The 24,945-nt window shown below is 45.9% G+C and overlaps 1 protein-coding gene and 2 long non-coding RNA genes across 3 annotated transcripts; 2 read left to right on the top strand and 1 right to left on the bottom strand.

Annotated features, from left to right (window-relative positions):
- The first annotated feature begins 55 nt into the window (after positions 1-55).
- Positions 56-15,077, top strand: LOC116794371. Its single transcript, XR_004359766.1, has 3 exons — positions 56-2,746; positions 4,770-5,050; positions 14,217-15,077. It is a non-coding gene; the product is annotated as an uncharacterized LOC116794371 (long non-coding RNA).
- Positions 14,544-23,027, bottom strand: LOC116794373. Its single transcript, XR_004359768.1, has 2 exons — positions 22,676-23,027; positions 14,544-14,915 (listed from the first exon to the last, which is right to left on the bottom strand). It is a non-coding gene; the product is annotated as an uncharacterized LOC116794373 (long non-coding RNA).
- A 20-nt stretch (positions 23,028-23,047) lies between these two features.
- On the top strand, positions 23,048-24,033 carry ODF1 (outer dense fiber of sperm tails 1). The gene is made up of 2 exons (XM_032702985.1): positions 23,048-23,417; positions 23,600-24,033. The coding sequence occupies exons 1-2, from the start codon at positions 23,188-23,190 to the stop codon at positions 23,907-23,909; spliced, it is 540 nt and encodes a 179-aa protein (XP_032558876.1). The 5' UTR covers positions 23,048-23,187; the 3' UTR covers positions 23,910-24,033.
- The last annotated feature ends 912 nt before the right edge of the window (positions 24,034-24,945 follow it).

Below are 24,945 nucleotides of genomic sequence, written 5' to 3'. Positions count from 1 at the left end.
CATTGCGCGCGAGGGACGTAAAGCACCACGTGCCTCCCCCTCCCCCCCCCCCCCCCCCCCCGCTCGGAGCGGGTCCTGCGGCCGTCGCGCGTCGCTCCCCTGAGGCGCCGAGCGGGAGGGGCGCCGGGAAGGAAGGAAGGAAGGAAGCGGGGCACGGGTTGTGCTGTGAGGCTGTGCTGGCCCCCGGGGGTACCCTGGGGGGGGGGAAACAGGGTTTTACCCCGCTACCCGTAGCTGCTCCAAACCTACTGCCCGTCTGTACCTGCGCGCGGGGACTGGCCCTGTCCTTTCCTTTCTACTTGCGTTTATAGTTAGTCCTCCCTGCACAGCCGGCATTATTCACCTTCTTTTAGGGAGATTCGCAGAATAGCTAGAGTTGGAAGGGTCTTCTGGAGATCATCCAGTCCAACCCCCCTACCAGGGCAGGGTCACCCAGAGCAGGTGACGCAGGAATGCGTCCCGGGGGCTTTGGAATGTCCCCAGAGAGGGAGGCTTCACAACCTCCCTAGGCAGCCTGTTCCAGTGCGCTGCCACCCTCAACGTAAGGAAGTTCTTCCTCGTGTTGAGGTGGGACATAGGTTTCAGTTTATGGCCATTGCCCCTCGTCTTATCGTTGGGCTCCACTGAAAAGAGTCTGGCACCATCCTCTTGGCACCTGCCTGTGAGATCTTTATATGTATTGATGGGATCCCCTCTCGGTCATCTCTTCTCTAGGTTAACCACTAGGTTGGTAGTATATCAAAATAAAAAGGTATCTGCCCCCGTGGATCTCTCAATGCCACAGTCCTGCGCACCTCTCTCGGGACAGGGTTTAACTGAACTGTTCCAAAAGATCACACCTTGCCGCTGGAGCTGTTTTTAACAAATTAACATCTCAATGTGCCGAAGGTTGAATGGCAAAGTCAATAAAACAGCCATTTGTTTCTATAGAAACTGAACACCTTAGCAGCGATTGTACCAAGCTCTGATTTTGATGGTTTCTTCCCCCCCCCCGGAATTTGCTACTTTTGCAGCCTCCTCTTACTTGTTTTCAGGAAATCAGAAATTTGGAAACCTGGCTTGGAATTTCTTAGCATGTGAGGAATGCTGGCAATCACATGATAACGGTACCAAAAAACCTCTAGAACCTAGTTCAGTGAGTTAGAATTAATTTCTGACGCTGCGTAATCATGCACCCTGAAAATCTCAGTTTGTTCCTCCACTTTCAGATCGTCAGGACCTTTGCAACTCCCTATCTTCCATTCCTCCTTCTCCTAAGGTCTTTCTACAGTACAGCCGAAAGGAGCTAATCCAAGAATCAGCTGATGCAGCTGCTTACTGCCCAGAGATTTTTGGGGAGTTTCTGCGGGTTCTTTTTCCAACACGACTATCGTTAACATGAGGAAATGTGGTAAGAAAAGAAATATTCAATTGGTGCGTTCCAGATTTCTTGTTCTCAGATGAAGTTTTCCTGTTCTGTTCTCAAGAGACAGGGATATTGAAATGGCTTCAGGAATACAAATAAGTAATTTAGCTTATCCTGGGAGGAAAATCCTAACAGGTTTCTGGAAATACACAAGGCATGGAATGGTAGTGCTTGGTAGTGCGACAGTGCAGTAGCTGTGCTTTTAAAAACTAGTAGGTCCATGAATATCTTTTTTTTTTTTTCCCTGTTAGGACAGAGAGTTTCTGGATTACTTAGTTCTGAGTCTGGTTGTACCAAAGTTTGTTAGCTTTGCTCTGCTTTTTCCTTCTCCTTTTTTGTTCTCAGCGTCAGTCTTTATGCTTCCCCTGAAAATATGGTGTTTATTGCAGTGAGTCTTCTAAGTTGTCTTGACCTCAGTCATTTTATCTGAATCACTTGAATGTTTTGATAACCACCTGAAAAGTCTTACTTCTCAGTTCAATTTTTTTTCCCCAGACAAAAAATAGAGGGTTTTCCTTTGACAGTCATTCTTCTTTTCCATTGAATAGTAGGAAGGCACATGAATTCCTGCAGAGCCCTTGAAATGCTGTCAAGAATTTTTGGTAGGGTTTGGGAAGTTCCAGGTATTTATGTTTGGTTTTGATGTCCAAGATCTAGTTCTCCAAAGCATTTACATTTCCAAATGCTGTAATTTGTGCATTGGAATTCTCTTAGGAGCTGGGCATAAAGGAGATTTTCATTACTCACTTCCTTCCAACATTAATACACAAGCTTTAAAACTTAATGGGTTATGGAAACCTCTTAGATACAGGAAGAGAGCTGGGAAGGCCCAAAGAGGGCACACATCTGTTAGACCTCAGCAGTCTGCTGCTGGCATTGCCAGGTAGTCCTTTTCTGTAGCTTTATTTACATTATGTCTGAATCCCAGTTTTAGCCATTGCTTGTGGCTTTGCCAATGCAAACACTCAGCATGAGCAAAAATGAAAAAAAAAATTTAAAATGGATTCCATTGGAACTTGGGTTCAGAGCCAGAATAAACTTGAGTAGTGCAAATGTCAGCTTTTGTTCACACTCAGAGTTTGTATTGCTGTCTAAAATGGCAACTAACCCTAAGCATAGGTGAGAGGACACAAACCCAAGTGCTCGGCTGACGATGTTGTTAGTCTAACAGGACTTTGGAACACGGAAGAAGTTCCAGCACACCATCAGAAGCGCCCATACTTCCCTAACGGGGATGTGAGCTTGCATCTTGCTGCTTGACTTTTGGAATACCAGGAAGTGGCAGCTCATTGAATTGCCTGCCTTGTCTACTGCTGCAGTTCTTGGAAGATAATTTGGCAGGTAACAGCTTGATGGTCCTTTAATTATCTGAAACAGCTCCAAATAGAATTGCTTTCTGATAGCACAACTGCTCCTTCTTACAACCTGTGTTTTTTAGGAACTTAAAAATAAAAGACTTTTCCTAAATCTTCTGGATTGTCCCAGTCTCTTGGATGACAGCATCTGATACTGTAGTGGTATTTAAAAATTCAGATTTGCCAAGTCATGAAAAAAACCCTCAAGAACCAAACTAAATTTTCTTTCTTTACAAAATGTATCTTTAAGACAACATTGTTTGTCTTGGCCTAAGTAATTTCACTCCCTGTGTTGCACAGTTCTTTGGTGTATAGATGGTGCTATTCTCAGGTCTACTGGTAAAGCAGCACCTTCCTTGTGAAGGTGCAGCTATAAATACACCAACACCCAACCAGCAGAGCAAGTTCCCTGCTGGTATACTTGTCTGTGCGGGAGTTTTTGCCAGCTTGGAAATACCACACAAAATAACTTCTGTGGGATCACTGCTGTCATGTCTGAAATTGAGTTTTGATGAGAGTCAGCATTTCCTGAAGTTTTCAGACTGGTAGAAGTGCATGGATTAGCAGAGACCTGTGGGGGTCATCTCATCCAGCCTCCTGTTCCACAAATGTCCATTTCCAGTAGATCAAGAACTTTCCCATCAGAAACAGCTTGTGAATAATATGCACTGGGACACCGGGACAGATTTGCTCCTGACCACTCCCTAAATCCACTTGGCAGCTGCAGGCCTGGTGGATTGCTTGGGAATTTGTTAGTCCTGGAGGGAGGAGACCTACTGGAGATGGAAGGATTGGGGTAAGAGGACTGCAAGGGACTTTGCTCTGTAAACAGTGTGAGCAGATGCCGGCAGTTGTACCACAGGCAGCCATGCCTGCGGCTGGTGGGGTGTGGAGAAGTCAGGGAGGAGGCCCTGAGAAGAAGTAAAGGCTTCAGGCAGTGAAGGAGAGCTCCAGTATGCACTTTCCAGGCTGTTAATTCCAGATGTCAACAGACATGACATCAGGCTGGCAGCATAAGATTGTATTTTGCTGTGGAAGAAATGAGGCCAGCATTTCTGGAAATGTCAGCAAGAATGCTGTGCAGAAAACTATAGCTTCTAGATCATTCCCAAGGCTGGGAAGAAGTTACTGTAATGAGCAGCAAAGTACATTGCAAGGTTTCCAGCACCTTGTGCTGCAAACTGAAGCAATGCAGGTCCCTCATTCTGCTGCAGTCTTTCCCTTAGCTGCAGTACCAGAAAGAGACTCAGATATTCAGAAGTGATTATGGTGAGCTTTGACACACTTTGACAGGCAGTCTGCAGATACACTTACATGACTGAAATGCATACACGTGGACTGAAGTACATCTTTTGAAATCAGGCAATGCTTCAGCTGCCTGATCTCCCTTCCTCTCTCTTGTCTGAGCTACTCTGCATTTTCTCACCTTGGCTCTGCAGTGAAGGAATCCTGGGCCAGAAGTGAGGATTCTGCAAGAAATCGGGCCTACAAGAAAGCTGAAGAGGGTCTTTTTACAAAGGCATGTAGTGATAGGATAAGGGGTAATGTCTGTACACTGAGAGAGGTTAGATTTAGATAAGATGTAAGGAAGAAATTATTCACTGTGAAGGTAGTGAGGCACTGGAGCAGGTTGCCCAGAGAAACTGTGGATGTTTTATCCCTGGAAGTGTTCAAGACCAGGTTGAGTGGGGCTTTGAGCAAGCTGGTACAGTGGAAGGTGTCCCTGCCCATGGCAGGGGGATTGGAACCTGCTGTTATCTTTAAGGTCCCTTATAACACAAAACATTCAATGAATCTGTGATTTGTTTCTCAGTTAGGTTTACTTTTTCTGTTTAGGGAAGTTGGCACAGTATGTCTGGGATTGAGGTGAAGTGTCTGCTGAGTACTTAGTGGAGTTTGTAGATCCACTGGTAGGTGTCTGGCAGACTGAGATTTTGTTTTGTCACATCCCTCGCTTGACTTTGCTCCTCACCTTGTTGCAGTCCCTTACTTGAGTCCTTCTCTTGCAGCTCCCACAGAGGCACTCATGAACACCTCCTCCTTCTCACTGGGCATCCAGGACATCTCTTCTTGTCCAGTCCTCACCACAAAGTTTACATGATCACTTTTATGTGTGTATACCAGACCTGTCCACTGACAAATGCAGCTGAGCATGGCAAGAGGAGCTCACCAGCCATCCCGGGCACTGTGCAGGAGCCAAATGTCCTGGGAAGAGAGGCTGTGGGCAGCCACCCTGTGCAACTGTCCCTGTAAGAAGGTGTGAGCAGAGCTGGTGTGCACAGTGTACACGGTGGGTGCATGGCTGAGACTTTGTGTCACCTGGGCTGGTGTTCTTGTGCACGCAGCAGAGTTGTACTCCTTTGCAGCAGAGTGGCTTCCTGTCGGTTCCTGGTAAGGAAAGGCACAATTTGTTTGAACTTTAGCAACCTAAGAGGTGGGCATGTGTCCCTATCAGGTTGTCTGGGTTCCCTGTGGAATTGCTGTCTCCTTCTTATCTGTCTGCAGGCTGTTAAGGGAGTCCAGATGATTAAGTGGGACGAAAAAAGATTTTTTATTTTCCTGTTGGTTCCATTTGATTGGCTTAGTTACTCTTGTCTTAACCATATTTACCTTCAAAAGCAGCAGTTTGAAAAAAAAAAAGCCTTTATAAATTGTGAGGGTGAAATGCATTCACAGCAATAGTTTTGTATGGCCTTGATTCATGTACTGCCATCTGGAATTATTGCTGAGTAAATTTGTTTCTGGCAGGGAAAGGAGTGGAGACCTTCCAGGTCAAAAGCAAGTGAATTATTCCATGGTCTCCAGTGGGGCCAGGATTTACCTTTCAGTGTATGTACTTCCAGCCTACTTTTTAACTGCTGTTCCTCTGTCATCAAATAGCCATGTGTCACGGATGGCTATTTATAATACAGAAAGAAATAGTAGATGGCTCTTGCATTTGGCTTTAATTCCCTTTGAAAAAAATACTAAAATTAAAAAATTTCCCAAGGAGTCCAGTGTAGTGCAGAGCAGCTGGTGGTGAGTGCCCAGCCAACCCGGGCACTCACCCGGGGGATTGTGTTGGCCAGCTCTAGGTGTGCTCATGGACTGAACACCCACAGCTTCCCCAAAGAAGCACTTTGGGAGCTCAGGTTTCCTTTTGGTTTCACCCCAAAGGAGCCCAGGGTGTGTGCTCTCAGGCTGCTCCACAAAGTGAACTGGTGGATGGTGAGGGGGTGATGAGTTTCAAGCCCAAACTGCTGATTAAACGATAGCACAGGCACACAGAGAGAAAACTGAGCTGCTCATGAAAGAGCTCCAAAGCAGCCTCCGTTTACAGCTGGCATTTTAAGCAAACCAGAGGCTGCGTCACTTGAGAAGTGATAAACAGTGGCTGTTCAGGGGAAATCTGGCCTGTGCAAAATGAGTGTACACAGAGGTTGCAAATTCACCACCCCTTCTGAAATAGTTCCTCCACGTTTCAGCAGTCAGGACTCCCATCATTAGTGTGCAGGCAGGTTTCAGACACCACCCATTCCTTTTAAATGGTGGTCTTTGCTTTCAGAGAAGATTGCACCATTCTGCTAAAAATCTTGCGAGCTTTTTTCTTCTTTGTTTCCCCCTTAAATCACTAAGGACATTCACACTGAACAGGATGGCTGTTTTTCAGCTGTGTTTCCAAGTCCCTGTAGGTTATTCCCAAACTGGGAACATAAATGCAGTGGGTCATCAAAACCAATACTGGAAGTGATTAAATGTAAGAAAAGTAGATGTTGACTTCGTGTGAAGAGAGGCAGCTCTAACAGCTGGGAGTCCCATGAAATAAGGATTTTTATGGTGATGGAGCCTCAGTGCAGAAAGGGAGAAAAAAAAATTGCGATGGGAATAGTGGTCAATAGGAGATGGAGCACAGGGAGACTGTGCTGGGAACTGCTTTGGTAGTTAACGTTTAGCTTCATTGAAACTAATGGAGGAAAAAAAATACAAATAGATAGTCTGGGAGGGTTTTTTCCATTGCAGTGTAAGAGAAAAGGGACACAGTTAACTGATGGACGAACATTTTATTGTGAATAACAGCAATTGCAACACTCGGTTGTATATGCCTGCATATGTGTTGGTGAGCGTATTTCTATAGATAGGTAGTTAACACAGAACTGCAGGCAGATTGTAAATTCAGAATTACTTGCTACTAACTGAACACACAAGTAGTTTCACTTGCAGTGAATGTTGCCTTCTGCTGTGAACTGACACTAATTATTTGGGCTTAAATGTTTAATACTGTGTATCTGCTTTGTCTGGTTTTTAACAGAACTGTCAAGTTTAGTTGTTTGCAAAATGTGAAGTTAGAAAAAAGATAGCCTTAAGTCATCTTTGAAACATTTTCTTGAAGACTGTAATACCACTAGAGTCTGAAGGAGGGCAATCAGTATATTATCACTTGCGGGGAACTTCAAAGTTCACCTGAATTTGGGTTATGAGCACTGGGCAAAAGAAAAACTGAGCTAAACAAGCGAGGTAGAAACTTATTAGCATTTTACAGATCTGTTCACTCTGTAAGTAGGATTACCTACTTACACTTGTCCTGTTCTCCATACAGCTTGTACAAGCTCCATTTGCCTAAAGCTTTCCCTGTTGGTGCCTTCCCACTGGCAGGGGAGGAGGTGGCAAGCCGTCCTACCCCTTGGCTGCTCCTCTGGGCAGAATGCCTGCCAGGCACATTGCTAGAGGGGAGCTGGCATGGAGTAGGAAATGTCTTCTGGTGTCACCTGACTTTTGGGACTACAAAGTGAGGAGCACAAGTGCATTGGTTTGTGAAGTCCCATTTAGAAATGCTGGACATTTTTATGCACAATTTACGAGTCTTTGCCTGAGGAATGTACAGAAGTTTATAGTATATGAGTTCAGATAGGCTTCAGTCATAACAACAGGCAACTTATCCATTTGGTTTATTTCCTAGGATTTATTCTGCTGCTCTGATAAGCTATGATTTAAAACACACTGAAGTGCCAGTGCAGGCTGAGCCCCTTCTCCTACACTGAAACACATCACCGAGAGTAGAAGACACTGCGCTTTGTATCTGTCTCCCAAGGTGAGAGGCATGAGGCTCAGCCCACAAAGAGCACCTCATGGGCTGGAGCGGGAATCAGATCCAGAAAACAGATCCCTTAAAGGCATCTAATCTCCCACAGTAGTCAGTGGAGACTTAGTTACAGGAGTCAATGGGCTGGGAGTGTGATTCAGCTGATGAAACGTAGGTATCTATCCTCTGGTGAGCTGAATCCCTCCTGGCAGTAGGAGGTGGGACACCGAGCTCATACCAGTGTGTCCACACCTCTAGGCACACTTCTACAACCTGGAAGCCCATCACTGGTAGAGATGTGCTGATGAAAGAGATCCAGTCTCCAGCTGCTGCATTGTTTCTCCAGTTTAATGAGAGGGGTGGGCTGGAACCCCGTGGCAAAGGCTGGAGCTGCAGAGCCCTCCGGAGGGTCTGAGCATGCGTAGGGCAGCTTCAGGCTCTCGGTGAGGGGTGGGTGAGCACGTTAGACCTTATTTAGGTAGTTAAAATGGCACCAGGAAAGAACACTCAAGGCTCTGCAATAAAGAAACAACATTGCTCTGTTAAAATTATTCTTACAAACTCAATTGACCAGTTCAGACAAATAGACTCAAATGAGCCTTCTTAGGATACGAAACATTAGTATCTACCACTTATATTTGAAGCTATGTTTTAGATTTTATTTTCCGGACAAAAGAGTAATTTAAAATTATGCAAATGAGCTGCCAAAGCAAGGCATTATGCAGATTTGTGGAGGCAGGCAGCAGTGTTAACCCTTGGTGCTGCATCTCGCTGTGGAGGGAGTGCTGCTGCATTGGCTCTATGTGAATTCCTCTTGAGTTCAGTGCTCTGAGTTGGGGTCTGAAGTGTGAGACTCACCCTCCTGCACATACGCATTGCCAAGTGTATTGTATTTGCTGCGGTGTTCACCTCACAGCCCTGCCTGGCACAAACTGTACCAAAATCCAGCCTGGACATCTCAGAAAAGACAAGCATCGTGACTGTTGTTCGCAGGGTCATACAGTTTGTTTCCAGAGTATTTGAAGTGACTGTCATGGGGGAAATATTAAATTACTTTTCAAATGCCGACTGTGCAGTAACACTTTATAAACAATTGACACTCTAGCTTGCTGGGCTGGCTGGTGTACACAAAATGCAGTAGCATCTTGTGGAGAGGAAGGCTATCAAAAGAACTCCATGTTGTGCTAATTTGAGGGTTCAATAGCTCGTTATCCCACCCAGCGATAAAGGTGGAGGGAATAACTCTTCAGCCAGGAACAGATGGGTTTTGGTAGAAATCCAGGGTCTGATCTGCTCTGGAAGTTTGCCCTCATCTCTGCAACCAATGCCAACAGCTGACATAGCCACACTGTCAGCACTAGAGCTGAGCAAGAAATCCAGTGTTTTATAGCAGTGGAAATGCAAATGGTAGGAGCAGGCAAATCCCCAACATGCTATGAGGGTGTAAGAGCAGATAATCTCTAAGGGAGGTGCGTGATGCTGGGTTAAAATAGTGGCAGCCAAGCCTGGGAAGAGAGGGAGAGAGTTCACGTTTGGTGGTTTGTGCCTCAGTCATGCCCCTGTGGGAAGTCAAGCCGTGTGAATATGGGGTTTGTTCAGTGTCAGGCAGGAATGGATCCTGCTGAGGGCAGGAAGGACTCTGGCTGCAGCATGGAGGGACTTGAATCCACATTTCCTCCTGCACTTCAGTTCATAGAATCATAGACTAGAATCATACAATCATAGTTGTTCGTGGCTCTCTATGAGAGAGCTCACAGAGCAGTGCAGGTTCCAAGGAAAACACCAAGGCACTTGGCATTTGCTTTCCAGTTGCTAAATGTGTGTTTGTGTGATTTTTTTTTCCCCATCTTTGAAGAAATATGTATTTGTGTAGTGAATTACTTTAGTAACAAACAATGTCTCAGTGCTGCTCTAGGAGATGGAGGTAATCCAGGTTTGTCTCTTGCACCCTCTTACACCCAAACCCTTTACAGTTTTCTTCATTCACAAAATTACTCCCTCACTTTCTAGTTAAGGGTGTTATTTCAGGCTTCTTGTCAGAAGCTGCCTGTCTGAGCCGGTACACAATGCTGAATAAAGGCTTCAGTGTGTTCAAACATGGACACTACCAGTGAATTTACAGACTTAAAACCTATGGCCATTTTTAAAATGGATACACATGTGTGCGCACAAAGGTTAGCTCTGTTTAGCTGCTTTGGTTTTGCATGTTCTTAAGAGCATTTTTGGCTCAAAAATGTGATGTCTCTCATGTATTTGGAAAGACTTGTCCAAAGCACATGATCAACATCTGTTGGTTTCGATATGGCAGAGGAGCACAAAACATTGCTGCTGTTTATATTTGATTTTAAATACGGATTTGGAGTTTTACTGTTGCTCAGCAATTTGAAAAATGGACTGGTGGTCTGGTTAGTAAAAAAAAGCAAGAAACCCACCTACATTGGGTCAGGTTTTTGTTAATTTTGAAGGAAATAGCTGAAAAGGATATAAATCAGACACTGCTGCTGTACTGCACATGCCTGGCCAGCCTAAAAGAACTAAACTACTTTAAATAGGCAGAAATACTGTTCTATGATGGCCCGCATCTCAAAACAAATTTGAGCACAAAGACCACGGAAGGAAGTTGCTAGGAAACCTCTACCGCGCACGGGAGAAGTTTTGCAGCACAGGCACCTGTTAAGAGTGCCACCTCTCATCACCACCTGCCAGCCTGGGCATTTCCTAAAAACTGGGGTGTAAAATTGTAGACCACATTGATTTCTATAAATGCAGCATCAGAATGCCTTACAGCTCATTTTAAATCAGTGTAGCTCCAGGGGACTGTAAGCTATTTCCAGAACCATCCCTGAAGGCTTGACATTAAGGTCCTAATCTACAATAACACTGAAGCTCTGACTTCTGTGATCAGGCAAGGTCTGCCCAGGCTGCTTTGCTAGCACGTGCCTGCACTCATCCTAATTAGGTTCTTAGCAAAGATCTTTGCTTTCCTGGGCTCCAACTTTGCCCATGCTGAGATTGCAATAAGGTAACTGTAAACCAGACTAACCCCCTGGAGGCAGGGCTGCTGTGTCTCCTCTTTTGCACCGAGTCTCAGGGTGGTTTTGCCAGCAGAGATTTCCTGCAGGCATGCAGGAAACCCACCTTAGGTGGGTTCTCTGGGGGGGATGCTCCAGAAAGTTGAGGTGCATCAGTCAAAAATGTTACAGCTGCAGGTCCACAGTGTCAATGTGCACATATTAAAGCCCCAATTTCTGTACCAAGTAGTTATAATTATGATGATGTCTTAATCCTCTTAACACACGATTTCTTTACTATGGCTACATCATAGCTGAACCTTTTAAGCCCGTTTCTATGAGGAAACTGGTAGCTGAAAGATTGGGGAATCACCAAGGACATGTTTTTCTTTCATCATGAAGGCATCTGTCAGTGCTGCTCATGACTGGGATAAGACAGGTAATGACTATCAGGTGTTGCTAGGATTGTTTGTCTGCACACTTCCTTAGTAGCTTTTTCCAAAAATGGGCAGTGTGAGGCAAGGGGATGGAGGAGTGGCTGCTGTGAACACAATGAACAGAACATGGTTTAAGAGTGTCCATGAAATTCCCTTTGTGTAGGAACCCCCTGAAAGTGTGTCACCAGCAAATTTCTGCCTGCCACCACCCATCCCTGTTACACAGCACATTCCCCACTCCTCTCTGCCTACCTGACCCATCACTGCTAAAAGCCATTAGCACTCAGAGGGTGGACAATGGGATCTTCCCTCCTTCAAAGATAAGCAATAAATGAAGAGAAACCAGGAATACAGTTAAGCCTGAGGATGCTTCTTTAAAGAAAGATTCCTTTTAAAACAAAGGGATTCATTCCACAACAAAGGCGGCACTCCAGAGAAGGTGTGATGTTGATATGCAGTGCTGATAACATGAAATGTGGCTCCAACAGGATTTTCCATTCTGGTTTATCTACTCCCTTGACACATAAAAAAGGCAGGATCCAGATCTCCAGTTTAACTTAAAAAATCCCAAACCTCTTAGGAAATTCTTTTTTGCACAACATATAATTAATGTATGGAATCAGCACTGGTTATTCCTGACATGTTTAGACTAGTTCTGCACTTGATGGTCTAGCAGTGTTTGTGATCTCTGTCCCTGTGACATGCTGTGGGAGGAAGGGCTCCAAAACAGTCAGTAATGGCAGGAACTCAGTTGTTAATTTAAAGAAAAGCCCTCTCCTCCAGTATAGTTTCTGGAGCAAGAAAACTGTGCAAGAGCTATAGCAACATCTGGAGCTTTCCTGGTTTGGAACAAGTTTTCTGCGTTTCAGAAAGGATTACACACAAGGACAGAAAGCATTTTCAGTGGTGTTGCTGGAGTAAGGTCACATTCAAAGACTCTCATATCCCATGCTTTGTGACTCAGAAAACAGCACCCGCCTCACGTGCTTTTATAGTGGTGATGCCCACACCTGAGCGAGTTCCCTGCACCTTCCTTATGGCAACTGGGGAGAAACGGGGATCCAGCTGTACAGCTGCTGATGGGAATAGCCATGCCCTGGGAGCACCTCTCTCCTTCGGTGTCTGCAGAGAAAATTTAGAGGGGAGTGGATGTGTTTGCTGTAGAGGTTTGAAGAGAGTGAAGCCCATCAAGGCAACTGCTGGCTGCAGCTGGGGAACATCTGCCCGACCCTGCTCTGAAGGCAGTGCCACCCCAGGTGGGGATGCTGGGAGGCTTGCGGGTCCCACTTGGTGTTGGGTGATGGAAGGAGTTGCCTCTTGCAGTTGTCCATCCTGCCCCTTTGGTAGACATAGTTGCCCCAAAGCAAGGATGTGCTCCTCCCGTGAATCATCTCCTCACCCACAGACGTTAACATGTCACTACATGTCTGTTGGTCCCTGCGCTCACCACAGCCATGGGCATGACACTGATGCAGAGCAGAGCAGGGCCCAGGCAGAGCAGCTGAGTAGTGAGGACAAACAGGAAAGGCAAGTTCAAAGGCAAGTGTGACACAAAGGAAAAAGTGATGGTAGTAACACCAAGCAGCAGCAACAGCAGCTGCTGCACATGGCAGGCACAGCCCCGTGCGGCCCACTCGTGTCCACTGGACATCACATCAGGATATGCCATGGCAGCACCATATCTCCAGCTGGAAATGAGAAAGGGTCTTCCCCAAAGCAACCAGCACAGGCAGGACTGTTAGAGGCAGGATGCCAGAGTAAACCTAAGCCTTGCTCATGGCCACAACATCCATGTACCTCTCCCAAAGCAGCAGCCCTCACAGACCTGAGCCTGGGAGGTACAAAGCACCTGCCTGATGCATGTGGGCCATCTCAGTGATCAGTGCTTCTGAAACAGGGTGTGATCATTACAGTTCATCAAAACACAAGCTTAATTTTAAACTCCTCAGTAATACCAGAAGTTACTGTCTGACCCTGTCTCACACCCTCACAGTGCTGCCAAAGGAGGAGGGAAAGAATTGCAAATTTACACGGTGGCATATGGAGCGATTCAGAATTCATCCAAAATGAAGATGATGAGAACAACATTTTTGTCAGGTCTTTGATCCCTTTCAAAAATACAACCCTCTGGATGTGTTTAGAGAGGGCTCATGCTGTGTGCTGGGGTTTTTGTAATCACTGCTGACTAGAAGTGCCTGTCATCTGATTTGTGCATTTTTCCAATCTGTTTTATAGTACAATCAAATTACTGTTCCGACATCGTAAGAGATGCTTCACAAGTTTCTTGGGAGAGGACGACAAGTTCCAAGGCTAAGGTTTTTGTCCTCTAGAAAGAGAACTTTTCCATTTTTCCTTCCTAAACCATTTAACTTGATAATTACCCACAGAGGCTGAAAATCGATTCAAACAAATCTTGGCTCATGTCCAGGTATTCCTCAAAACTGGAAGCCAGCAATTCAAAAGAGATAAAAATAGAATGAAACAAAAATCCATAAATTGAGGAACTTCATATTTCACAATACTTAAATGGTGAAAACATCTCTTGTATAGTGGCATGTCAGGATGTACCTGATGCTTAGAGGTATTTCCAGGTAGAGGTTCAAATCCCTGTGACTGGCCCTAAACCACTGCAGGAACAAGATAACAGAAGCCCTTTGATTTTAGCCATCAGGTTATTTACATCTGCTCTGAGGATACTGTAGATAATACCTTTGAGGCCCTAGGATAAACTCACTGAAGAATATAAGGCTGACACAGCTCCTGCTTCACCACACTTAGTGCCGTGAGGTGGGACCTGTAAGCTGCACAGCTCATCCTTCTAGACCAGTGCTATGGCTGCACCTTGCCAGGGAGACCCTCATTGCAATCAAGAACTGCTCATCCTTCTTTAAACAGGAAAGAATGCAAAGGAAAGCAAAATTAGGGTTGGTGTTTTCTTGTCATTCCCAGAGCCTGTGCCTTGTTCCATCTGTGTGGAGAGAAGCTGTCACAGAAATGATGGGAGGCTGGCAAAGAGACCTGACTGCCAAAGGAAGACACTGTTAGTAGCCTGGAGTGTGCAGCCAATGTTGAAGAGTGGTATAAATTTAATTGGTAACTCATTTCTTATTAAAACTGACAGATGTTTTTCTTTCTAGCAGAACAGACAAGAGTGGAAAGGTTTCACATAATCACTGATTTCACTGAAACTTGACAGCATTATCAAGCCTTTTAAATCTTTTTCAATTGTATATGAATCCCGTAAAATATCAAAACACCAGCATGTAAACAAAGGACTTCAATAAGCTTTGTTTGGTATTTCTATTATATTCAAATTTGGAATGAAAGGAGATGAGAAATAATCAACTTTCCCAAGAAAATGTAATGTCTGAAACTGTCAAGGAGTCCAGTGACCCCTGCTGATGGACAAGTCACCTCCTGAAAAGTATCCTCCTGCTGCAACAAATCCAGCACACCTGCCACAAAGGGAATTCTTGTTCACATCCTATTGGATGTTCGGGGTCACCCTCCAGGGTGGCAGCTCCAATTGCTAATACTGTGTTTTGGAGAGGTACTTTCTGAAGCACACTTATGGAAATGTAGAGGTCTTAACTGATGCTTGAGTAACATAGGCACATCTCTGACAAGTGGGTAGGCCTTAGCTTCATCCTGCAGAAGAGAAAACAAAAGACACATGCAAACTATTTTCTGCTGAAGAGAACATGGATATTGGAGAAATGAGAGTTCTCATTAAAAAAGTTCTCTCTCACACTGCACTAGCACATTGATTTCTTCTCCTGCAGCAAAACTGGGTTTCATTTGTAGGGGACTGACCTGGTGTGCTGGTTTAAAAGTTAACCAGCAGGGGAAATGAACTCAACTCAAAAGAGAGATTATAGGTCAGAATAACAATTTAATAAAATAATACAATAAGTACGATTATACAGACAAACAATTGGTCTTAACCCACAAAACCCAAATGTATAACCCAGCACCCTGGGGCATGAACAAAGTGGTGTTCCTTGGGCCCCCCTGAGTCCAAAGTAAAGGGAGAGGGGAAAAACCTGCTGGTGGGAGAGCTGTTTCAGTCTGGTCAAAAGCGATGATTGCAGTCCAGTTGAGGGTGGTGGTCTCAGCCTGGTTGAGAGCGGTGAGCTGCAGTCTTCCTCTGGATCCCACGAATGGTAAAAAGGTTCTGAAACTCCAAGTTTATATATTCTCCAGTTCAGGCAGGAATGCTCAGTCCTTCCCTCAGAGCAGGGAATTCCATAAAAGGGTACGAGGACAGGAACATCTTCCTATTTTGCAGGCCTCTACTGATAACAGTTTCTGGGAAATGGCATGGAAGGCTATAGAATACACAGTTTTGGGCTACACCCATCCAGTGATGAATTGGTCCCAGCTGTTCTAACTAGGACACCTGGACAGAAGCAGATGTCAGACTGAAAACTAACAACATCAAATGCACTTTTTCATACCAAACAACATTTTGAGTGGACAAGATACCTGCAACGGAAGAACAAGACCCAGCAAATACACTACATACTGAACTGCACAGGCACCAGTGGCTTTTGGTACTTGTTCTCAGATGGGGGTTTGTACCCTGTGGGTGTTGTGCACAGCTGGATAATACCCACCTCTCCCATTCATCCACCTGAGAGCTGGAAAGCAGTCTTCAGCTGCTCCACAATTTACATCTCTTCTGAGTGCTCAGTTTGCTGAGCTATTTGAACTAAATGGGAGCAGTAGGAATACAGTAATGTTGGCTGAAAACAAAAGCTGAAGCAAGGGGATTTTCAGAGCAGCTTTAGGGCCTGAAAACTGCTGCAATCCTGTTTGTGCTAGGTGATGTGGAGTCCTGTAAATGACTCTGGTTGTGACAGAGAGAAAGAAAATTGAATTCATCAGCAGGCTGTTCTCTTTAAGCATTGCAACAGCTTTCAGATACTACCTTTGGGAAGAGTGAATTGGCTTGATGGAGGGAGTGAGGAGCTCTGCCATAGCATCACCCCCTCCAAATGTGCATGATAGCAAGCAGCCACTGCAAGTGCATCTTCCAAGTGATCTGCACAGCCCCACCAGTGTGAGAGCAATGGCAGGGGCCATAGCCAGGCCAGGCCCCCCACATTAGAGGGGCAATGAGCAGGCAAAAAGCCAGATCTAGCAGGGAGAATTTGGAACATTTTGGGATCAGAAGAGGCTCAAGAAAGGGCAAGCTTGATGAATGAACACAACTGACATGACATGGAAGGCACACCATGGGCTTTTGCTCTCCAAGGCGTGGTGCTGCAGGATGTTTTGGTCAAGATCCTGTGTACTTATGGGATAAAGCATCTTTAGCAACAATGCTGGGTACCATAGTGCCCTGAAGTGTGCTGGCAAAAGACCTGTCACTGCTTTAATTGTATTCAAACATGCAGAGTTACAGTGAATAATACCATGAGCAGGTAAGGAATTGATTAACTAGTTTGCTATGAAAAAGAAGGGTGTCACTCATTTTCTTCCACCTGGACTGTTTAGACCAGACCTTGTTATGAAGAAGGATATTTGTTCATTTAGGTGTAAGAAAGCATAGTCCTGCCTCTCAGATCCTCGCCACTATGTTCCAGTGGGAGAGCAGGAGTTGAAGAGAGCCAGGATGATGAAGGAAAACAAGGAAAAGACAACTTTTTAAAAGTTGACTAGGCATCAGTGTGTCTGAACAGCAGCGTGAGGAGTCAGTGCAAAACATTCAATGAATCATTTAAATTTGCACTGGAGGAATTCAATCGCTCCATTATGAATTTCAAGTGGAGAAAGGATTCCTTGAAGAAATACATAAAAAGCAGTTATTGATATAACACGAATATTTTTTCCCATGAAAGTTAAAGAGTGTTAAATGTGTCAGTAAAACCAAGAGAACATCAAAGGATGTCTCATTTACATAAACAGTGTGTTGGCAATCCAGAAATACCATTTCCAGGAGTTAATTCCTCAGGTTTGTATGGGAAGTCAATGCCGCTCCAAGGAGCAGGAGGCTGAGCTGGAGCCTGTCGCCCTGGGTCTGCTCTAAGGCTTTCAGCAATACTTGGCTGGACACCTAGGTGCACAGTTACATGGCTAATTACTTCTGTTCCATATGGAAATTAGGAGAGGGGAAAATGATCATTATTATCCATTTGAGCACGTGGTTACCTGATTGCAGTGTGTGGCTGCAGTGCTCTGTGTGCAATTGCACTCTCATCATTTAAACAGCATCTGGCTGGTCCAAACTGGGTTTAAAGTGATACCCTTACGCCCCACTTAAGAAGGCATTTGGAGTGTTAAGAGATTCTGGATGATACCTGTGAATCAGTACATCAGACGCTGTCAAAACTTGACAGGTCTGAAAATATATTGACCAAACTCTGAATTGATCAGTTCTTGCTGAACTTGATCTGTTCTTGCTCAAAAGAAATCAAGAGAAACTTTGAAAGAATGGTCAATTCAGCCATTATGTCTGAAAGGACAATGAAGGCAGCAGTGCTCCAGCCCTGGTAGTTAGATTTTGGGGTTTGGGGGTTGGTTTTTTTGTTTGGGGGGGGGGCTCTGGAGGGGGTGTTTTTTGTTTTGGGTTTGTTTTTTCAAGTTTCAGATCATTTGGAGTATCCTAAAGTCCATCTCTATGGACTCCCCTGACAAGGCAGATTGTGAGCAGACAGCTCCCTGGCTCTGCACCATGGGCAAGAAGAGGCAGTCACACCTGATATAAGCAGTGAAGGACATCTTCCAGTTTCCATCTCTTCATTCTGCTTTTACATTTTAGGAGCTTCTCAGCTTCGTGGGTTTCGAGAAGACCTTGACAACCACGGATGCTAAAGTGATCAGAAACAATGAGCCAAAGAATCTATACTGTGTTTAACTTGTCTGTGTTGGGATGTTGCCTTTAAGGTCACCGTGGGAGTAGTTTCAAGACAACCTGAGACTGACAAGGACTGGATCAGAGATGGATGCTGTAGTATATGCAGTCCTTCATCCTCCTCCTCATACCAGGTCAGAGCTGACTGTGCAGGATCCTTGGGAGTGCAGCAGACTTGAAGCAGTAGGATTTCCTACTCCATTGATAAGTAAAGAACATTTCAAAACAGTCCTTGCAAGTTAGGCTTATTAGTGGACTCACTTCCTTGACAGCCCCGAATTTGTTTCATTGCCTGATCTCACTAGAAGTCAAAATTCACCTTGACTTCTCAGGGCAGGGAGCTGATTAAGCTGAAGCCTTCATCATACCACAGTGGTTTTACCCTGCTGATTCTCCATGTCCCAGTAATATGGAGCATCCACGCATCAGCATGTCACCAGCAACTCCACATTGCATTTATGGCACCGGCTGACTTGCAGTGAAGGAGAACCACTAAGAGATCCTCTTTGCCTGAGGAAGTACTGGAACTATCCCACCGGCAGCTGGAGTAACACTATGGCAGAAGGCCCTCCTTCCCCTAGGGAAATGGAGCTGAGATGGTTCTTGAAATGACGGACAGCATACCTTCAAGGTGGAGTTGATCTGCACTCAAAACAATTCCCATTCATCCACATACCTCCTCAGAAGTGTTTGGTGCCTCTTTCAAGTGGGGCCAGCTAGTCAGACCCACAGAAATGTGAATGTCACTTCCCCATGCCTGAGAAGTCCCCAGCTCCACAGCAGTGACGTTGGCCAAGTCACCTGCATGAGGTTGGTTACTCCTCCAGTGTGTGTCCATAATTACCTCTCCATGCCCAGAAGGGCAGGCAAGCTCTCCCACAGCTCACAGGAAATAATTACAGAGCAGCTCATCTTCCTGCAGCATGAAGCTCTTCCTGTTACATCCCAGAGGCACCAGCAACATTACTCATAGTGGGTGATGTTTCCCAGCATGATTCTCTCACCCCGGGTCAACCATCCAGCCCACTCCCACCTGGGGCTAGTCAAGCCCAGGACAGCACATTGATGCAGGGGAGCTGGGGAAGAACGGGAGCAGAGAACATGGTTCTGGCTGTGGGAAGCAGCCTATCAAGAAATGCTTGTTTAATGCACAGCAGATTAGCTTGCCTCAGGAATGAGCTGTTTCTGTAAATCAAATGGCTTCTCATGAGTCAGGAGCCCAACCCTTTATTACAGCATTGCATATTTTCAGAAACGGATGAAAAAGTAGCAGGCATTTTGGAGAAGCTGTTTCACACTGCTGTGGGTCTACTTCCAATTTATTTGGCTGGTTGCTGTGCCACATCCACAGCTCCCCAGCTTCACATGTGGAGTAGCTGGAGGTGGTGCAGCATGGTGCTGCCGTGGAAGAGGTATCCTCTCATCCTGATTCTTCCTTGATAAAGGAGTTAAAGGCAAAGGCAGGTGACTTCTTGGGCCAGCTTTGCTGAAGAAATGCCTTCTTAGCAGCTCCACCTGCAGTACTCCTCATTCTCCTGATCTGGAGGTGCCTTGAGTCTCCCTCAAAAAAGGAGTGAATGTTGGTCTCTGGTGGAGACTCAGCAGCCTCAGAAAGTCTTTTTACCTGCTTATGGTGGTGCCTTAAGACACAATACCTGCCTTTAGGAAGTGGGCCTCACAGCCATGGCAGAGAGTGAGCTTGTGCGTCACTGTGTGTTGTCCTTGTCTGGTGATATATGGTGGTAGCTGAGGGACTACCCTCACCCCAGACCATAGGTAGGCTGGAAGAAGCTGGGAAGTGGGACCCTCATTCTTCACCCTATAGCTCTGCTTTGTGGAGAGAGGTGACTCCCCCCCACCACCGATGGAGTCTGTGGCCACCATATCTCTCACAAGGCACCATACAGGCTATTTTTGTTTGGGTAGTTTAGCACAACAAGCACTACGGAGAGTGGAGTGGAGTAGCCCATAGCCTGGAGGCTCAGGAAGACCCTGTGTCCCTGCAAGCTGATGCGCTCTCAGTGATGAGCCCAGAGTGTGGGCCTAGCAGGCTTTTCAGGGCTGGGAAAGTCTGAATGAGTACTGAGTTGTTTAAAATACCTTTAGCTTCCTCATCAGTCATCTACTCTGAGTGACGTTGCAGACGATACGAAGTATACCATGATCTTTTCAGAAAGAAGCAAGACTATGAGAGAAGGCTGGGAGAAAAGGCAGAGAGAAAATAGAGGGTAGCAAGACAGACATTCTGGATTGTTTGAAGTGTGTAGCCAAAACCCGAAGTCAGTTTATGGGTCATCTGTGTACCTCTCTCCCACCAACTAAGCTATGTCAAGCCTGGGCTCGAAAGGATTCACCAGCACAGAGGGGCCCAGGTGGTTGCTTTGGCATCTCTAAGGAAAAAACTTGCTCCATCCAACCTGTCACTGCTGTGGTATCAATATCAGGCCCACATTTTTCCCCCAAAGGGTGGTGAGTGATAAACCTTGTCTTTATAGTTTATCCACCTGAGCAGGTCCGTCATTTCCCCACCTGTCCCCCATTTCTCTCACTGCAAAAGGAGCAGGTAACATCAGTAATTCAGGGATTTTTATTGTTTAACATTTGTTGGTTTTTGTGTACCAGGCTGAGGGGGGATCTGAGTTCTCAAAACCTTTAAGACCATGGGTTTCTGTGTAATGCCAGCACCCAAAGGGAGTGAAAGCCTGGAAAGGGATACCAGACAATCCATCCACTGCCACTGTTTGCCAAGAGAACCAAATCAGTCTTTCTCCTCTGAATGCTTTTGAGGTCTATTTCCTAAGAATGACATCCACAGATGTCCTCTGTGGGGGCACTACTGGAAATGATCATGTAGGGCTGAGAATGCTGAAACTAAATTTGTAATACTCAGCTGCTGTAATCTGCAAACAGTGCTAAGGCTAGAAAGAGGCAGCAGCCGCCCTCCAAAGCTGTTTTCAAGTACATATGATCAAGAGAATCACTTGTCAGCCACTGCAGGTGCCCACTTCTGCTCAGACTCAAGGAAGTCATGAGGGTGATCACCATGCAGATCTTTATAGAAATACCATAAAACACGAGATGAAAAATAACTATTGAGTTGTCTAGTCCAGCCACTCATCCATCCCTTATAAGTACAAAGTGAATGATTGGCACCAGAAGACCAAAGGTTTAATGTAGGGGTGTTTAACTAAAAACAGCAATAAAGGTATGAAGAAAGCAAGTCTGCTAGCATACAATTCTGGCTTAGCTGCTGCAGTAACAGGAAACAAGGCTACAAATTACTTTCATAGCTCTGTATTTCCATTTGGTTTAAAAACTACAGCCCAGTTTTCAGAAAAAATACATTACAAAACTCATTACAAAAATGAGGTTTTATTATTTTTAAGCACTGATTGCAAATATAGGTGCAGGTATGCAGTTGGTGTGAAAGGGCCCCTGGGGATGAACAGCTCCGCACAGAAGTGTTTTGGGAAGGCTCTGTAAACAGGTGTTGCTACCCCTGGGTTCACTGATTCCACAGAGGGCACTCACTGACACAGTGTTTCATCCTACTGCAGGATTTCCTGGGAGGCAAATAAGGCAAAGCCCGTGCTGTTCCCAACATGTGGCAATGCACACCAGGAGCACTGCTGGATGCCGTGCTTCTGCCTGTGATGATGGGATGGGAAACAGGGCAGAGGAGAAGAGCAGCAGCTTTGGCAGAAATCTGTTTGATTGATATGTGTCCACAGACACCTAGTTATCCTATGTAAGATGTGTGGTGACACCCTCCAAAGTTATTTTGCCTGCAGGTCCCTCTGCTCAGTGCTCTGCTTGCGGGTCATGCTGATGATCTCCAGATCTGGGAACAGTCTCCCTGGGTGAGAATGCCTGCAGGGAAAAGCTCTCATCCCCTAGTATAAAGATGCAACCCAAAGGAGTCAGCACCCTAGGGGCACCCCTGCCTGCAGACCTTTCTCAGTCTCCTGAGGTGCTCGTGGTGAATCCTCAACCCCCCCCCAGTTTTGTGTGCCAGGAAGATTTAACTTCAAATTATTTGCAAGCTGTTGTTTTCCCTGCAGAAATTTTGCGTTGCTACACATCCTTGTGTTCAGCATCTTTGCTTTGTAGTGGCTCTCGTGGTCCATGCTCTGTCAGAATGCTCAGTTCGAGTGGTTTTCTCCAGACCTCATCTCTTCAGATGAGGCTTGGCAAACAAAACTCCCTCTGGGAAATAAAGGGTTCAGATTCACCAGGCAAGAGAGACCTCCTAAAGGACTCTTTCATGTATAGCCAAAGAAACTAGAGAGTGTCAGATTTCAAAGGCAAAACACTGCCATCAGAAAGGTGTACAGGCTCCATACAGAAGGGACCCTTCACAACTTGGCAGCCTTTGAATTCAGCTTTTAAATAAAATCACTGAAAAAGTGATGCAAAAGTAATAACACATAAGGAAAGGGGATTTTTTTATGGATGAAACTACCTTTCAATATAAAATAAGCTGTCTCTTTTGATTTATTGATAAGCCAAACTCATATTTTGTCTTGGGAAAATAACACATCATCCAGCTCACCACTGGGCAGATGCCTGAGAGATGAGGATGTTGGTTCTGCTGAGGCTGGGATTAGCTTCTGTATCACAGGCAGATACGGAGGGAATACAGTTCATGTCTTGGCTCCAGCACTTCATCAGAGATGATGGGGTGGAAAGCTGATGGTGAATATAATTCCTGGGAATTGTGGACAGCCACACTGAAGCAACATTGTGCATGAAACCACACCCAAGTTATGCTCCCATGGCCTGTGGCTCTGCTGCCTGGCCACTGTGCACATCCCCCCACCGTGCCCCAACCCCCTGGGGTGTGTCCCTGGGCTCCCCTGGTCCATGAGGGGAGCGGCAGCAGCAGGTGTGCACGGACTGGGCTGCGGTTCCCGTGGCGACTGTGGAACTGTGACCCTTGATGTCACAAGGTGCCTGCTGGAAGGCTGCAGGAACACCTGTGGCTCTGCTCACACGCTCACCACCAAATGAAAGTCTCGAGGCACCTGAGTTCATTCATGCCCTGACACACTTTGCAGCGTGGCAATGTCGGCGCGCGGTCACTTTCCGGAAGACACCAGCCAGCACCTGAGGCGGATACAGCGGCAGGTGAGGCTGCTGGACCTGCGCCTGCAGCTGCTCCGTGAGAAGCTGCTTGCAGCCCGCCTGCAGAGGATGATGACCTCTCACCGCTGCTGCCTGCAACTGCCCGAACCCCGGCCCCCGGCAAGAAGAGCCCTCCCCACAAGGCTGGATGTGGAGCGACGAATCAACAGGTAGCAGTTGCCTGCTTTCTACAAGCATCAGCACCCTTTAAGTAGGATAAGGGAAGTTTGGCATTGCTATCAGGAGCAAAGGTTGAAACAGATAAGTGGGATGGGAGAGAAATAGCCATTTTGGAAAAGTAAGTTGGAAGGGGAACGGGAAGGTAAAGACTATCCTCTTGTTTTAATTCCAGAATACAAAGATTTAGCAGGACATTGAATTCGTCTCATAGTCAGTGTCATTTGGCTTTGATCGACGTGAAGGGTTTTGAGCCCAAGGATGTCAGTGTGGAGGTGAAGGATGGGAAGGTGACGGTGTTAGCAGAGCACAGGGAGGAGCGCAACACCTCAGTGTCAAAGACATGTAACTACAGAAAATTCATGAAGGAGTTCAACCTGCCACCAGGGGTGAGCGAGGACGAGGTGACCTACTGTCTGGAATCCAACAGCGTCATGAAGATTGAAACGGCACCCAAGGGCTGCCCTCAGCTCCGGGACTACTGAGCTGAACCCAGGCACAGTCATTCCTCTGCCACGTCCCTTCTACCCACCAGCTTTAAGTCTGTCCTGCTAACTGTGTGCTAACAACTTCTCTCACCTCTTCCAAAAAAGAAGACAGCACTCTGAACAGATGTGTGTGAGCCTCATTTGAAGGGGTTTGGTGGGCAAACATAGGGGTGCCAGAAGGGAAACATGAAGATGTTTTTGGACATATGTGGCTGTGGTCACTTGCTGGGCACTGAAGGCAGGGCTGGAGGTGGTAGGTTTAGGGCTTACAATCTCATGGATTTTAAAAGCTGAGAGGCACCACCTATGGTCAGTCACCTGAGGACTGTAAGGACACTTCTCTCAGTCCAACCTCTTCCATTTGAGCTGCAGGGTGTTTCTAGAAAGAAAATCTTGATGATAAACACATTGAGGAGAGAAGCCTTCTCCCCAAAAAAAACTGAATTGTGCTCTTTGTCCCCTTGGTTTCGTTCTTGCAGGGACTGCCTGGATGGAAAATAACAGCTGATAATAAATTTTAAGCTTTATGGGCTTAGTGTGTAGCTGGGTCAGTAGAGAACCATACAACCATGGAATGATTTTGGTTGGAAGGGACTTTTTGAAGGTCATTTACTCTAGCCTCCCCCCCCTCCGTGAGCAGGAACATCTTTCACAAGAGCAGTTTGCTCAAAGCCCCATCCAACCTGGCCTCTGGGCAACCTGTTACAATATCTCATCACCCTCAACATAAAAAAATCCTTCCTTATGTCCAATTTAAATCTACCCTTTTTCAGTTTAAACCCCCTTGTCCTGTCACTACGGGCCTTGATATAAAGTCTCTCTCTTGTATGGTTCCTTTATATACTGAGAGGCTGCCCATGCACTGGTAACCTGATTCTGCTGATGTTGGCCAAGGATGTTTAGACCTAACACACCTCACCAGGGAGGCTGCAAGGGAGACTCCTGTGAGAGCAGGTGGCAGGGATGGGGACTGGGGTGCTGCAGAAGACTGTCTTCCTACAAAGCAACCCACTGAGTAATAAAACTGAACCCC

This window comes from Chiroxiphia lanceolata, chromosome 1 (assembly GCF_009829145.1).
Source record: "Chiroxiphia lanceolata isolate bChiLan1 chromosome 1, bChiLan1.pri, whole genome shotgun sequence".
Lineage (NCBI taxonomy): Eukaryota > Metazoa > Chordata > Aves > Passeriformes > Pipridae > Chiroxiphia > Chiroxiphia lanceolata.
This window is presented reverse-complemented; position numbering and strand designations above follow the sequence as displayed.

What these genes read in the sequence shown, in the direction of transcription:
- ODF1 (XM_032702985.1), top strand. Translation starts at nt 23,188, where the DNA reads ATGTCGGCGCGCGGTCACTTTCCGGAAGACACCAGCCAGCACCTGAGG. An exon ending in GTGGAGCGACGAATCAACAG is followed by an intron (nt 23,418 to 23,599) that starts GTAGCAGTTGCC and finishes TTTTAATTCCAG; the next exon opens with AATACAAAGATTTAGCAGGA.